General features: G+C 33.7%; 1 protein-coding gene across 1 annotated transcript; it reads right to left on the bottom strand.

The window, feature by feature from the left end:
- Positions 1 to 168: 168 nt before the first annotated feature.
- LOC110024861 (probable glutathione peroxidase 5) lies at positions 169 to 13,598 on the bottom strand. The gene is made up of 6 exons (XM_020725038.1): positions 13,490 to 13,598; positions 13,317 to 13,393; positions 13,167 to 13,228; positions 6,955 to 7,073; positions 759 to 926; positions 169 to 473 (listed from the first exon to the last, which is right to left on the bottom strand). Exons 1-6 carry the CDS (start codon positions 13,544 to 13,546, stop codon positions 441 to 443), a joined length of 516 nt encoding a protein of 171 aa, XP_020580697.1. The 5' UTR covers positions 13,547 to 13,598; the 3' UTR covers positions 169 to 440.
- Positions 13,599 to 14,774: the final 1,176 nt, after the last annotated feature.

Below are 14,774 nucleotides of genomic sequence, written 5' to 3'. Positions count from 1 at the left end.
TATATATATATATATATATATATAAGACTAATCAGTACCAGTTTACATAAATTATAGCCCAATCCAAACCCAAAACCTATCCGATCTTATGAGTCCTTAATTTTCAAATAATAATCACTCCTACAAAAAAATACATAGACCATACTCACGCCCACAAAACTCAATCACTAAATCCCAGCCAAGTCATTTAATAATCGCCATAGCCATCCAAAAAAACACAGGACAGTCTCGTTCACAAAATCACAAGAATACCAGATGCCATTTAACACAACCTAAGCTATCAATGTTCCAAGGGCATTCAACATGTTCAACGCCTTAAGTTATAATACATATCATGTATGAATTCCCACTGCAATGACAAATAAGACGAATAAAAAAATAAACAAACTCGGTATCAGATGTATTAACGCCTTACTGCATTGTTTCAGATTGTAGACTACCTATATCTCTCCAAGTGCCTTCTGTATGTCTCTCTGCAAATTTTTTCATGTGATAGCATCAGAGAAGCCATTAATTTTGCGTGAAGAGAAACAAGAGGAACACCCAAAATAAAAAAATAAAATAATCACGTGCTTCTATAAAAAGAATAACACATTTCGATCCAATTCAACCATCAAATGACTTGGAAGATCATGATAAGACTGTAAGAACTTCGAAAGTAAATATTTCCAATCCAAAAACTTTTATACTGCCAAAAGATTTAAGTAGATTTATCATAAATTTTCATAGCAGGTCTAATAAGAGGATGAACGCATTACCTCAATGGCCAGAGGAGTTGTTGTAGGGCTATAACGATGCAATACTTTGCCATCTCTATCTACAAGGAACTTGGTGAAGTTCCACTTGATTCGAGATCCAAAAAAGCCGCCTTTGCTATCTTTTAAAAATTTATATATTGGAGCAGTATCAGGACCATTCACTCGAACCTGAGAAAAAAAGTATAATCAGGAACTATTGTGGATCATAAAAATATGATGCTAGTGGCAAGTCAATTATAAATGATAGATCATACGTGAGCTCTGATACATACAGGATAAAACTTAACTGCATCAGCTCATAAATCGTTATATGAAGGAATGAAAGAATTAATAATAACAATGAAGCTACTTCTCAATATAGCCATTGCCTTTGAAACAATTGCTACGGTGGAAAAGTTGTATTTATCAATTTGTACGAAAAAATTTGACGTCTCAAACATTAATAAAGAACAAATGACGCAACAGTACATAATGCAAAGAAAAATCATAGGCTTATTTTAAAGAAAATTATTGGCATTTTTGAGAAAAGATTAACTAAGACAATGGCATCTAAAATAAGTACTCTAGATGATTCATAATAGCTAAAAAAACACTATAACCCAATGACAGGTAGTGACATCCCTATAATTAGAGATTTAAAAAAAATCATGCAGAGCTCAAGACAGGATTATCATTAATACATTGCATACTACTAAATAAGCCAAATTACATATAGCAAGGATCTTCATTATTTTGATAGTCACCAATTATTAAGGATATTTTATATTCATTTCTTGTTTCTCCTGCCTATATTCGTGCATGTATGTTTGTGCTGCACAATTCAATGAAGATTTAATTCTTATTAACTTTCTCATTCAAATGTGATATTATAGCCTTCCAAGATCCATTTCAATGTCATCCTTGTGCTCGCAACCCACCATTGATCGCTTAAATATGCCAAGCCTCTACTCGTGCTTGCATTTGTCCAAGTGAGTCATCCTCCAACTGAGTCCAAAATCCAAACACAGCACCTCAACTTCTGATGGAATTGAAATTAGATAACATCATTATCTCTTCATAGAAAACCATATAATCATCGATGGAATCTTGTGCTCACTGTAAGTGTCCCCTTTTATCCCAGCCATTCCCATCCACTTTCTCCCCAATAAATATTAATACTCTCCTGATTTTCTTTTATAGTTGCCCGCTTCCTCGCCAACTCTAAAAACTACCTATACCGAGGTTGATCATTAACTGCTATGATCAACATTCATGCTCAAAGCTATAGCTTACATGAGATCTCTCACAATGGTATCCTTCTCCTCAACAATGATGTAATCCATGCATTGCCGGTTTCCTTTGATTCCTCTTGCAACTTCCTTCTCCAGCAATATGCACCTCTGCACACATGAGAAATTTCTTCCTAGCTTTCCATCTACGCCTCCATGCTTGGCTGACTACCTAATTCATCAAAAAACACTATAAAAAATACCCACTATGTGATTGCAAGCTATTAAGCCATCTACAAAAAACTGTCAACAACCGTGATATCCTCTAACGCTTCTTTGAAAGGTCACGAAGCACAACTCTAGGCATGCCTCAAATTAAGGCGCAAAAATAAAATAAAATAAAATAAAATAAAAAACCTCAAGGCTTGAGCCTCACTATCACCAGTGAGACTCGCGCATTTCTTGTCAAAGGCACATGAGACGACGACACAATCAAATTATTTAATAAAATATTATGTTATATTATATTTGATTATTAATATATATTATATTATACTTATATCCAAAAACAATGAATCGAAAAAGTCAAAGGTAACTTAAAATATGATTAAATTATTATTTTAATAATTTGTTATTTTAAATTATATATGATCTAATGTAAATTATTATGTAGAATAAAAAAGAAAAATGCAATGATTAAAGAAGATTTGAAAAAATGACAAGACAGAATCAAATGATAGCAAAATAATTACATATGATAATCCATCTAAAGATGATGAAAACGAAATTTAAAACATAGTAAATCTTGATTCTATAATGTATTTAAATTTTAAGTAAATGCTTACCTTGAATCTAATTTCAAACCTTCATTTTATATCAACATCTAAAATTGAGATATGTGATTTATGTTTTCTTTACAGAAAGTTAAATCAATATATCAATGATTTATTTTATATTTATGAATTATTTTAAATTTTATGAATGTTTTCTACTTTGAGACTTGCACCTTGTGGCTTACAACATGTCAACGTAAGACAAAATGCATCAACTACCAAATTCATTTTTTAAAACATTGCCTCTACAGTGTCAAGATTGGCACCCTCTGCAAGTAAAAACTGACCGCTGCACGTCTAATCTAGAAAATTGATTCAAAATGGTCCCTAGTGCATAAATCATAACACAAAAGTGATTCCAATTTAGTCCCTCTACTAAACAAAATTGAACCCAATTTAGTCCCTAAGAAATTAATTGAGATCAATAACAATACCTGAGGGACTAAAGTTGAGCATGGCAAAACTTTGGGACTAAAATGGCTATAACTGAATAGTTGGGGGATCCCTCTACCATACGAAATTGATACCAATTTAGTCCCTAAAAAATTAATTGAGATCAATTTCAATACTCGGGAGATTAAATTTGAGCACTATAAAATTTTGGGACTAAATTGGCAACATCAAAATAGTCGGGAGACCATTTTAGAATTTAACCCTTATATTTGATATACCAAAAAAAAAACAATTTGAACAAATATGAATATCAATATAATATTTTAATTTAAAAGTTTCATAAATAAATTCAAAACCAACCGAAATCTACTTTAAATTTAATAAATAATTGAACTGAATACTTTGATGAGAGAAGCACAAGAAAAAAGAATGTATCAACATAGGATACAAACAAGGCCAAATCTAGCACTTGATACAATTGGAAATTTTATAACATTAATTGATAGACCAAATGCTATTCAAATATTATATGCTTAAAAAAGAATCTCAATAAGAGGAATTCAACGAAGTTAAATATCATGAAATTCTAAGATCATTAAAAACACCTAAATGATGGAAAAAAACAATCTAAATCACAAGCAATACAAACAATTTGATGGAATGTTATTAAAATTATTAAAATGCTAATCTAAAAAATTATAAATAGACTCCTATTTTCTACAAGAAAAACACATTAATTTATAATGAGCTTATAGATTTGGAAAATCTGACATTCAAATCCAATGATTATCGTTAGCAACCATTGTTGTCTAGCCATCATTTCTCGATTACCGCTATTCGACTACCTTCGTCCAATAATCATAACATCTGTTATGGAATGACCAATGTCGCCCAACTTTCATAGCTCATTCACTATATTTCGACCACAATTGTTTGATCTTTAAAGCTTGCCCATTAATACCCAACAACTATTGCAAACCACCATTACTTGATCAATGATGCCTAGGCACAATCATCAATTTTTAGTATTACCCTAACATTCTCCGCCACATTCATAAGGAATTGAATTTGTGTTCCATACTTTATAATCTTATCTTCTCTAAATAAGAAGGGTAAACTTCTATAAACTCATTTATATAATAGATTATTTCAACTAAGTTAAGTCAAGTGAAGTTTCCCTTTCAAGGGTTTTTATAAAAATAAAATATATCTTATGAATATTTTCTTGTCTTAATATGTAAAAAGATCTTCATGTAAAACGAAGACAAAACTTTCTCTCTATTGTTGTGAATTGTTTAGTACAGAATGGATTGGCATTGTTTATGGTAACATTAAAAGCATTTGACAAACACTTATCTAATGGCTAATAAGCATACAATGCTTACAACAATGGATCTTCTCACTCTAAACACAAACTAATCTAAGTATAAATTTTGCAACTAACATCATAACCAAACAAAAATAGGCCCAGAAGATCAAATGTATAAATTGAAAAAGCATCAAGTTCAAATCCTTCAAATTTTGGAAGAGTGGGTGCAATTTATTCAAGAGTATACCTTCATTTTTTGACAAAAGCTAACACAGTTAGTTGAATGCCAACATTTTCCAACACCATGATTCTGAAGGTGATCAAATTTGATAAAATAATCTCCAATGCCTCATTTGTCAAGATTTTAGTCAAATTTGTACATTCCTATCTCACCAAGAATTTATTATCCTTCTAGATTATTAGATATGCATAGGATATATCCTTTAGGTATTCACCATGCCTTTCTCATTAAGGAGTTAGACTTAGAGATAAGACCATTTTTATGGTTGAAAATCCTTTCTTTTGTCCGAGTCTCAAGCAAGAAGTAGCATGTGTCATTGCCAATGTTGCTTTTGTCAGTGAAGGGTAGAAAGTCTATTTTTAATTTATGTACTTCTCTTCCTATCCTACACAACCCACATAAACCTTTGAACACGAACTTTTGTTTCAAGTAGCCCCATATGGTGTCTAGGCAAATTTGTAGTAATAGATCATTTCTAAAATTACAAATTTTATCCTTTATTATAAAACATCATATGCATTTCTTATTGCTTCACTATTTTTTTAGTGAAGCGACATTACAAAGTATGCTAAGAATATAGTTTTTGACTTAATTATTTGGTTCATGAATTATTTTTGAAATTTATGAAAAAAATTAGACACAAAATTCCACTTATTTATTGACTATCATCCTCAGACAAAAGATCAAATTGAAGTTTTCAATAGAAACTTAAGTGACCTTCTAAAGTGCCTTGTGATAGAACAAACAATTAGTAGATAAATGGTTTTGCTCTTTGTTGAATTTAAATATAACATTTGCAACTTTCCACATACAGCCTATGCATGTAGTATATTTATCTACGTCATATAAATACAATGAATTTATATGATCATTTGTCCAAAGAATGAAAATCATTACAAAGAAATTTAAACCAATATGGCAATAACTTCCTAAAATATAGATTTGATCTAGATTCACATAAAGATTTTTTACCAAAGAGATTTTTATGAGAACTCTTAGGAAGTTATCAGCATCAAAATTTAAGCAATACAATAGTGTACGGGTAATAAGTAACAATATTTATGAGTTATATCTGCATTTGAATAATGGTATTTCATCAAAGTTCAAAGTAGCCAATTTGACTCCATATCGAGAGATATTACCTCTCTCTCCTCTGCAAGTTTCGTGACCACCAAAATCATCTCCCAAGATACTGGTGACTACCTCTATATTTATTTCTACATTGGAGTTGCTATGAACTTGTTGACTACATTCTCATATCCTAGAACAAGTTCTTGATGACCAAATTATTTTCATTACTAAAGGTGGAATTCATTGATGCCTAGCTTGATGGAAAGGCGCCTCACCTCTTTAAAACTAGTGGTTGATAACTCAAAAATTATAACAATTCCCAGAGTTGCTTGTGGAGTACCAAGATCATCATTCATCATATTTTGATGTCATTCTCATTTACATATACTCTTCTTCTTTAAACCACTTTTTAGAATTTCATCTAAAGCTAATTTTTCACAGGTTAGCTTAAGTCAACATAAATAAGCATTAATTTCTCTTTTATTTCTTATTTTTTATTTTTTATCTTTTGGTTTGTCTAGTTTAGCTTGTAGACACTTTATCAAATCTAGCTAAAACCCTGAAGTCCTTCATTGTATTACTTTCAATCTTCCAAGTAAATCTTTTTAAATTTGTTTTTCCCCATCTTTGAAAATTTTAATTGAATTTCTTTTGAAAATTTAAATTTAGCCCTTTTCATCCATTATCATAACAAGCCCTACTTTGCCTTGCATTAGGGTTGGAAAAAAAGAGTCACAGAATGCATAGTGGTTGAAGACATAATCGTAGTTGTGCTTTCTGATGAGATATCTTTGACAAGTCCAAAATATTGCACCATATATTAAGGTTTACCACAAATTAAAAAATATATATATTTATCTCAAAATATCATTGTAATTATGATATTATCTTCAAATAGGATGGTCGAGGGTATATGCATACAATAACAAAATTCACGGTGAAAAGAAGTCAAATAAGCAAGAAAGTATTGAGAATGAACAACAAGGTTAAACATACTCCAGCAAAATAAAGTAGAGAAAATGAAAGAAGATTCAGTCCTTTGCAACTCTGTAAATTGAACATCAAATGAAACATCCTTCAAAAATAAGGAACAAAATTTTGTTGATTAAAATTAACAACAGTTTTGATGCGATTAGCTTACCTTTTGGAATATTGGATACTCCGCCTTGTACCTTGTACATGCAAACTCCATTGCCTCCTGGCTTGTTCCAGGTTCTTGTTTCAAAAATTGATTACAAGGAAAGGCTAAAACCTCAAAATCTAAAACAGGACAACAAATAGAAGAGATCAGCTCTCATTGAACACTATTTTACCATCAACTAGATCTACTACACTAAAGATTTAACTGATTTAATCCTTTTTCTCCGTTGGGTCCTATATAGTGTCATATTTTCATTTAATTCTAATAAATTAAGATCATTTTTTATACAATATGCACAAGTCATCGTAGGTCTACGTTGCCTTTCTTAACATAAGTCGAATCTGAAACATCTAATCTTTTAATTGGATCATCAGATGATAAACGTTTAATGTGACCAAACCATCAAAAACGACACTCTCTTATTTTGTCTGTCACTGGAGCTACACCAACCCTATCATGGATATATTCATTTCACATTTTGTCTCTAAGTGTAAAGTCACTCATCCACCTAATCATTCTCATCTCGACAACACTTAACTTAGTTTTATGCTTCTAGTTTAGAGGCCACCATTTAACGCCATAGAGAATTGCAAGTCTCACCACCATCTTATAAAGCTTTCCTTGTAGTCTAAGTGGTACTTCTCTATCACAGAGTAGGTCCGAAGCATTCCTCCACTTCAACCAACCAACTTGAATTCTACTAATAACAACTCCATCAATACCATCATCACTTAGAACAATAGACCCGAGATATCTAAAGCGTTCACACTTTTTAATAATTTGATCACCCATAGTTACATTTCTGTCACTAGAGCTACTGCTGCTAAAATTACATTCCATGTATTCAGTTTTAGTTCTACTCAAACGAAGGCCTTTAGACTCCAAGGTAGAGCTCCATAATTCAATTTTTCTCAAGTTTTTTCTCGTCTTATCCACGAAAAGGATATCATCAGCAAAAAGATACAACCAAACACACTTGAAAGAGAAATTATCACAAACATAACATAAACTCACACTAGGGCTCAATTCGGGGGTGTTGAAGATTGACTAGGTTGTCGAGAGTGGTGGTAAGAGGCTCAAATGGACTGTGGGTTGTTGGGACAGCAAAAGGAGGGGCTGGAATTTCGTTGACAGCAAAGCGGAAGGCCTAGAATGGCGGTGATAGTGAAGTGAAGGGCTGAGACAGCAAGGGGAGCAAAGGGAAATGGTTTTGGATTGCAGGACAACAAAGGGAGAGCTATCCAAGGACGGCAAAAGTAAGGGGGATGGCTGGAATGACTATGGAGGGGTTGGAGAAGATAAATGCCTCCTCGATAGCGAGCTATAGACGGAGTACAACTCAATCCCTTTGAAGAAGATTACCATCTGGGATGAACTACAGTCGGAGCACCTTCTCACCTTTGGATACAAAACTAGAAAAGGAAACCCTAGACACAGACAGTTGTCATAATAAAAAACACCAAGAAAACTCTAATCTAACTCTAATGAAACACATATATAGAAAAGAACTAGAAATGAATGATAGGAATGGAGAAAACTTGCTAAAAATTGAAAAACAATTCAAACGGGGTCATTTGGTTGGGCTTTGGATCACCTGTGTGAGCCGAGCACGCGCATGGTTACAACATCGCACAATCTTGTGTTCACTTCATAAGCAGAAAATGCCCCGCATCAGTCTCTCGAGGTTGGGAGAGCTTCAAACTCATTTGTCATAGCTTTTGACTTCTCACGATATGGTGTTGGTCGGTCACGCTGAAGGTGATAGAGCTATAGTAAATTCTCGGTAAGTTACTCATACAGGTGTTTTCATTTCAAAGCACACCCTAATAGAATAAGTATTCATTCACTTTTGGCATAATTTGGGCTGAAGCTGCATAAAGTTGTAGATTCCTACAAGATAACTCTCAAGCCCTTACATCTGTAACATTCCTCTCTCACTTTTATCGTACATAGCTGAATGTATTTGATAATTATCAGAACTATCATAAGAAATCAACTTTGTGACGAAATCTAGGCAGACTGGACCACACTAAAGTATAACCGCTTAGGAGAGATCTCTTCTTCTTCTTCTTTGACAGAACCTCGATCTCACTGTAAGATGTTCTTTCTCTCAAAAATCCTAAAGCGGTTTCTAGCATTGTGGTTCATCCATCCAGTGTAATCATATGTCGGTGGCTACACTACTAAACTAATTTTAATACTCAAATGACTCTACATAGCTTCCACAAGTGGCATAAAAGAGTCTCATCACTAGCATGTTGGATCTCCTTCAGTAGGGGAAACTCAGAAGGTTAGTTATGTATCTAAAAATTTCGAAATCCTCTTATCTAAAGTCGTTGTGTGTCTCGTATTAACTCCTCAAACTCATGAGCCTTTTGGACATCCAATGTCAGTTAAATTGATGCTCCCCTCAATGTCTGCAAGATGATAGCTCGATACGCCAAATCTCATACTATGCATGGATGCCAATTATCTTAGAGTCACTACTTTCTAGAATAGTTATTGTTAACTTAGCTGGAATCTCTCTTCTGCATTGGATATATCAACGAACAAAAGTGTTCCATGGGGAAAAACATCATCGGATGAAAATTTTCATTCGAATTGCTCTTCAGTGTCTACAATGCCTTTAACCAATTTTTGAACATCACCCTGCACAGTAAAGTAGATTACTCCCCTGGTTGTGTAATTTGGTTCAATATGCCCAAATCCGTGGCACTTGAAACACTTTTTGGTCGGAACAAATTTAGTTTTTTCAGTTCGCTCCACCTATTCTCTACTTTGAATCAATTACTCCTTAAGCGCTGGCTTAGATGTTCCCCTTGGTACACTCTTGCGACTCGATCCTAGGGCTAAACTTTACATGTAGGGGGTGGTAGTCATCCGATAATGTTGCCTTTTCACTTTTGAAGCTGAGATGTAGACATCCGGTCCAGAGTGAATTGGTATGTACTTAAGCCGCATCTCCCATTTCATCTTGAACCAAATAGTGATCTTATCTTTTTCATTAGGTTGGGATAAATGCTTCAAATTTTGCCACAAAAATAATGCACTCTTCTTTAACTAATTTGCAGCTAGTTTCACCATTTCGTCCAGTGGTACATCCTAGTACTCAAAGAAAAGTTCCACAATCTGAAGCCACTGGATGAACTCGTATGGATCCAAGTGACCATCAAAATGTGATAAATTCTTCATTATCTCAAAATAATGGCTTCTCAAATATTTCATTCAATGCTTGAGGTTAGAGGCTCTTCATTTTTCAAATCCTAATAGGCAATTAACATTTGTATCCTCTAATAGACACTTCATCTCTGTATTCTCTGGCGAGCACTTCATCTCTATAATTGAATGGAATTCAAGTGACCCCATTGGATGGTCTAATTTCCTCAACTTTATTGAACCATTGTAGCACTTGACAGAGTTGTATCTCTTCAATGATAAACCCTTGATTGCCATCAAACACTTCTCTCTGCGGTGGCGCGATTATGTATAGGGATGATGTAGGGTGTAAGGATGGTTTGAGTGGAAGAGAAAAAAAGTTTTCAAGTGGGGTTGGTGTGGGGTGGGGGGTTGGAGATAGGTTTGGGTATGGTGGATGCTAAAAATCCTAGGATAGGACTAAGGCTAGACTAACTCTAATACTAAATGATAATGAAGTTAACCTAAAAAATAATAGGAAAAGCAAATAATTCTACTAAAAGCAAATAAAGGATTACAATCAAACACACTTAGAAGATAAATTACAATAAACACGACACAAACTCACGCTAGGGCTTGATCTGGGGCAGTAAAGATCGGCTAGATGGCTAGGAAGTGATGGTAAATGGCTGAAATGGGTAGTGGGTTGTTGGGACAACAAAAAAAAAAGTGTTGAAATTGCGTTGGTAGTAAAGCGGAAGGCTTGGAATGGCAGCAGCTGCGAAGTGGAGGGTTGGTAAAGTAGCTGCGAAGTGGAGGGTTGGTAAAGTAAGGGGCAGTGAAGTGGAGGGCTAGGACAGCGAGGGCCAACAAAAGGAAAGGGTTATGGACTACGACACAGCAAGGGGAGAGCTCTCCGGGGACTACAACAGCAAAGGGAATGGCAGTAATGATTGCAGAAGAGTTGGGGAAGGATAAATAACCCCTTGGGAGCAAGCTACAGTCGAGTATCACTCTATCCCTTTGAAGGAGATAACCAACTAGGATGAGTTATAGCTGGAGCACCCTCTCTCCGTCGGATACAACTCTAGAAGGGGAAACCGTAGACATTGGCAGCTATCCTAATAGAAAATACCAAGAAAACTCCAATCTAAACATAATGCAACACACATTTAGGAAAGGTCTAGAAATAAATGAAAGAAAATGAGAACACTTGCTAAAATTTGGAAAGGGATCGAAACGAGTCCACTCGGTACTCTAGGTCATTCGCCTGAGTCGAGCATGCACGCGGTCATGGGATCGCGAGCATGCTGCTTCTGCTTCGTAAGCTGGAGACACCCCACGTCAATTAAAATTCAGAACAATTGCCAATTCACAAATACATACAAAAAAAATATATGATTAACGAAGTTAAAACCAATATATAGGTTCTCATTTTTATCTTAGACTTGTAAGCATAGAATCTAATGGAGAGTAACTTGTCAAACCAAAAATGTAGTAGGACTCCTACAAGTGATGAAATTTAAAATTTATACAGTTTCAATTTCTAGTAAAAAATGTTAGTATCTCACATTTTCAACATGAAAAACTTCCAAAAGAGAACGAAAATTAAATGGAGAACTTACCAAATTAATGTACGAAAACCACTTTACTATGTCAGTGACAATCAAAACTTACAAAGAAGCTCACACACTAATAAACAATTCCAGAATCTTGCATTCTGAAGCTGTAACACACTAACACGTGCAAATAATAATGAATGATAGAAATCGAGTAGTCCACACGTTGTAAAAGAAAAGCAAGAAAGTAAGCTATCTGCAATACCTAAATTGAAAGACATACTTTTTTGGGCTCAATTTGTCACATGTGAAGCACAACCTTATTTTCTTCAGGAAAAAAATTCAGAAAATGAGGTAAGATGCTCCAACAAACTAGCTTGCTGAATGCAATGTTTGACTAATGAAAAAACACAGCAGGACATAAAGAAAAAAAACTGATAAATTTCAACCAAGCACGATAATAGTGGACACCAATTTCATATAAATATTCCATTGTCATATTATGCTCAAGATAAGCGTGTGCGTTAATTGGTCAAAACTGAAAAACCAAATTGAAACGATTCAATTTGGTTGGTTTGGTTGGGTTTCAAAATACATTTCGGTATATAATTTTTAAAACCTCAATATTTAATTTTTGGTTATTAGTTGGGTATTAATTTTTATTTAATTGAACAAACCAAAAAATTGAAATGTCAAGATTAAATGGAGGATTTATGAAGTATATGTAATTCTTGGTGTTTGTTTATAACCAAGCTCCCACTAACAACTAAATTTTGTTTTTTCATAGCCGAACCATTTAAACCAAAAGTGTTTGGCTTATCAAAATTTTGATTGGCTCATCAGAATACATATTTTGGTTGCAATCGGTGTGACCAATTTGAAAATCAATCCATCGAAGCAACCAAATACTGACCCCTACTTCAGGATGCTTAAGAAACTAGCTTGTTGAATGCAATGCCAGACTAAAGATACAACATTCCACACAACATAATGAATGTAAAATTACAAAAAATAACTGAACTTCATCATGCATTGAAAAGTTTCCCACCAAGAACCGTAATGGAAAACATCAAATGTCTCTAAAAGGTGGCCAACTACTGCTATCTTCTGGATGCTATGACAGAGTAATTTAGTATCGTTTAACTGAAATCATATCACCAAACACAAAAAAATAGATTGATAGTAACTTAAAAACAGTGAAATACACTCAACACAAACAAAATGGATTGATAGTAACATAAAAACAGTGAAATCCCCCATTAGTTCAAAATAATAAAACAAGCACAGCGATAATCATCACAAATTTCAGGAAAGGTTCATGTCTTATGTTTCCTTTCATACAGGAGACTAAAAAAGCAAAATAAGCAACATGGGACTTAAATTCCTTCCTATCTATCACCGAAACGCAATGAGATTCCTCCATTCAATCCCATAAACGCCATGAACATTAAAGCAACCTCTCTTTACAAAAGTAATATCATATAATAGCAAGAAGGAAGGCGAAGAAAAACGAAAAACCTCTGTTCCTGTACTTGTTGTAGAGATCGGTCAGCTGGGTATAATTGCTATCCGTTAAGCCACTGTTCCATAGCACAAAAGGGAAATAAATGAAACCATCTAAAATAAAAGGAAGACCGAAAGGCGGAGAAGAAGAAAGAAAGCAAGAACCATTTAGAGGCGACATTGACGACAAGCAAGACCTTGCCCTTGTAGAACCCTAGATCCACGGCCTTCCCAGAGCTATCCTAAAACCCATAAAAAGAAGGAGAAATTTAACAGGTGATCTGGAATTCTGAATCAAAATTATCGAATAAAACAGAAAAGAGAAAGGGATCGCTCACCTTGACAGTGAATTCATGGATCGAGTTGGCGTTCGGGGACGAATGAGAAGCCCCCATCTCTTCCCTGGCTATGTCTTCCTTTCCACACTGAGATTTTTATTCGCGTCGCATAGACAATTTCAAACCTGTCAGCTATCTTCCTGCTTTTTTAAATAATAGGAGCGAATTTCTTTTTTTTTTTAATAATGAATTTTTTAAACCTAATCTCTAGGGCCGTAAAAAAGCCGAGTTTGAGCGAGCTCAAATATGGCTCGTGTTCCACCTATTCGAATCGGCTCGTGTTCAAAATCGGCTCGTTAACAGTGTGTTCGTGTTTGACTCGATTTAAATATTCGTGTTCGAGTTCTGCTCGAAATTGGCTCGTTGAAATTAAATTGAAAAAAATAGATATAAAATGTTGTATTCAAACTTGAACCAAATGTATGAAAAAGAAAGGAACATAACCACATTACCACAAGAGGTGTTATGATTTAAATAAATAATATATGTAATATATTATTATATAAATAATTGTATAGTTTTTTTTTACTTCGAGCTAAAACGAGCCAAACATGAGTGAACAAAAAGTTGTTCATGTTAGACTCGTTCATAATTTTCGACTCGTTTATAATTCGAGCTTTAAAAACTTGTTTGTGTTCGGCTCGTTTACTTAACGAACGATTAAACGAGCCGAACACGAACTACTTAACGAGCTGAACACAAGTTGTTCGCGAACAACGAGCTTTTTTGAAGGCCCTAGTTGCAGACTTCAATAGAAAATTAGGTGAGGAAATTAGTTTTTTTTTTTTTATTAGGTTTTAAAGAAAATTTTGGCTTTACATGCATACATATCTATAAATATACTTACATGTAATGTGTGTTTATATAATGCAAATATGTAATTAAAACAAAGAAATATGATTAAAAAAAAATGTAATGTAATTATTTATCAATAATTTAATTAATTTTGCATGAAATACAAAAAAATTAAAAAGATATATAAAAATAATTTTATTTGTTACAAAAAATATTTAAACAATTGAAATGATATTTGGATAATAAAAGTCATTTTCAAATTCAATATTGCATAAATTTTAGCTCTTAAGCTTATTCATTTGAGTTAATTATCAAAACATATGCATGAATATACCTCATAAGATTCTAAGACACAACAGACCTAAATGATCTTAAGATATGATCCTTGGGCTCCATTGCACTTAACTTGGAACCATCTAAGATGATTCTATATCACATGTAATAATTGTGTCTCTATTTGTATAACAAGTACAATATTTCTCATTTATCT

The sequence above is a fragment of the Phalaenopsis equestris genome, unplaced genomic scaffold, assembly GCF_001263595.1.
Source record: "Phalaenopsis equestris unplaced genomic scaffold, ASM126359v1 Scaffold000276, whole genome shotgun sequence".
NCBI classification, from domain to species: Eukaryota; Viridiplantae; Streptophyta; class Magnoliopsida; order Asparagales; family Orchidaceae; genus Phalaenopsis; species Phalaenopsis equestris.
This window is presented reverse-complemented; position numbering and strand designations above follow the sequence as displayed.

Bases quoted from the DNA above. Each gene is read 5' to 3' on its own strand.
- LOC110024861 (XM_020725038.1), bottom strand. From the start codon at position 13,546: ATGGGGGCTTCTCATTCGTCCCCGAACGCCAACTCGATCCATGAATTC. The intron at 7,074-13,166 runs GTTTTTCGTTTT...GTCCTGTTTTAG, and splicing joins CAACAAGTACAGGAACAGAG to ATTTTGAGGTTTTAGCCTTT. The intron at 474-758 runs GTAATGCGTTCA...AAAAATTTGCAG, and splicing joins CAACTCCTCTGGCCATTGAG to AGAGACATACAGAAGGCACT.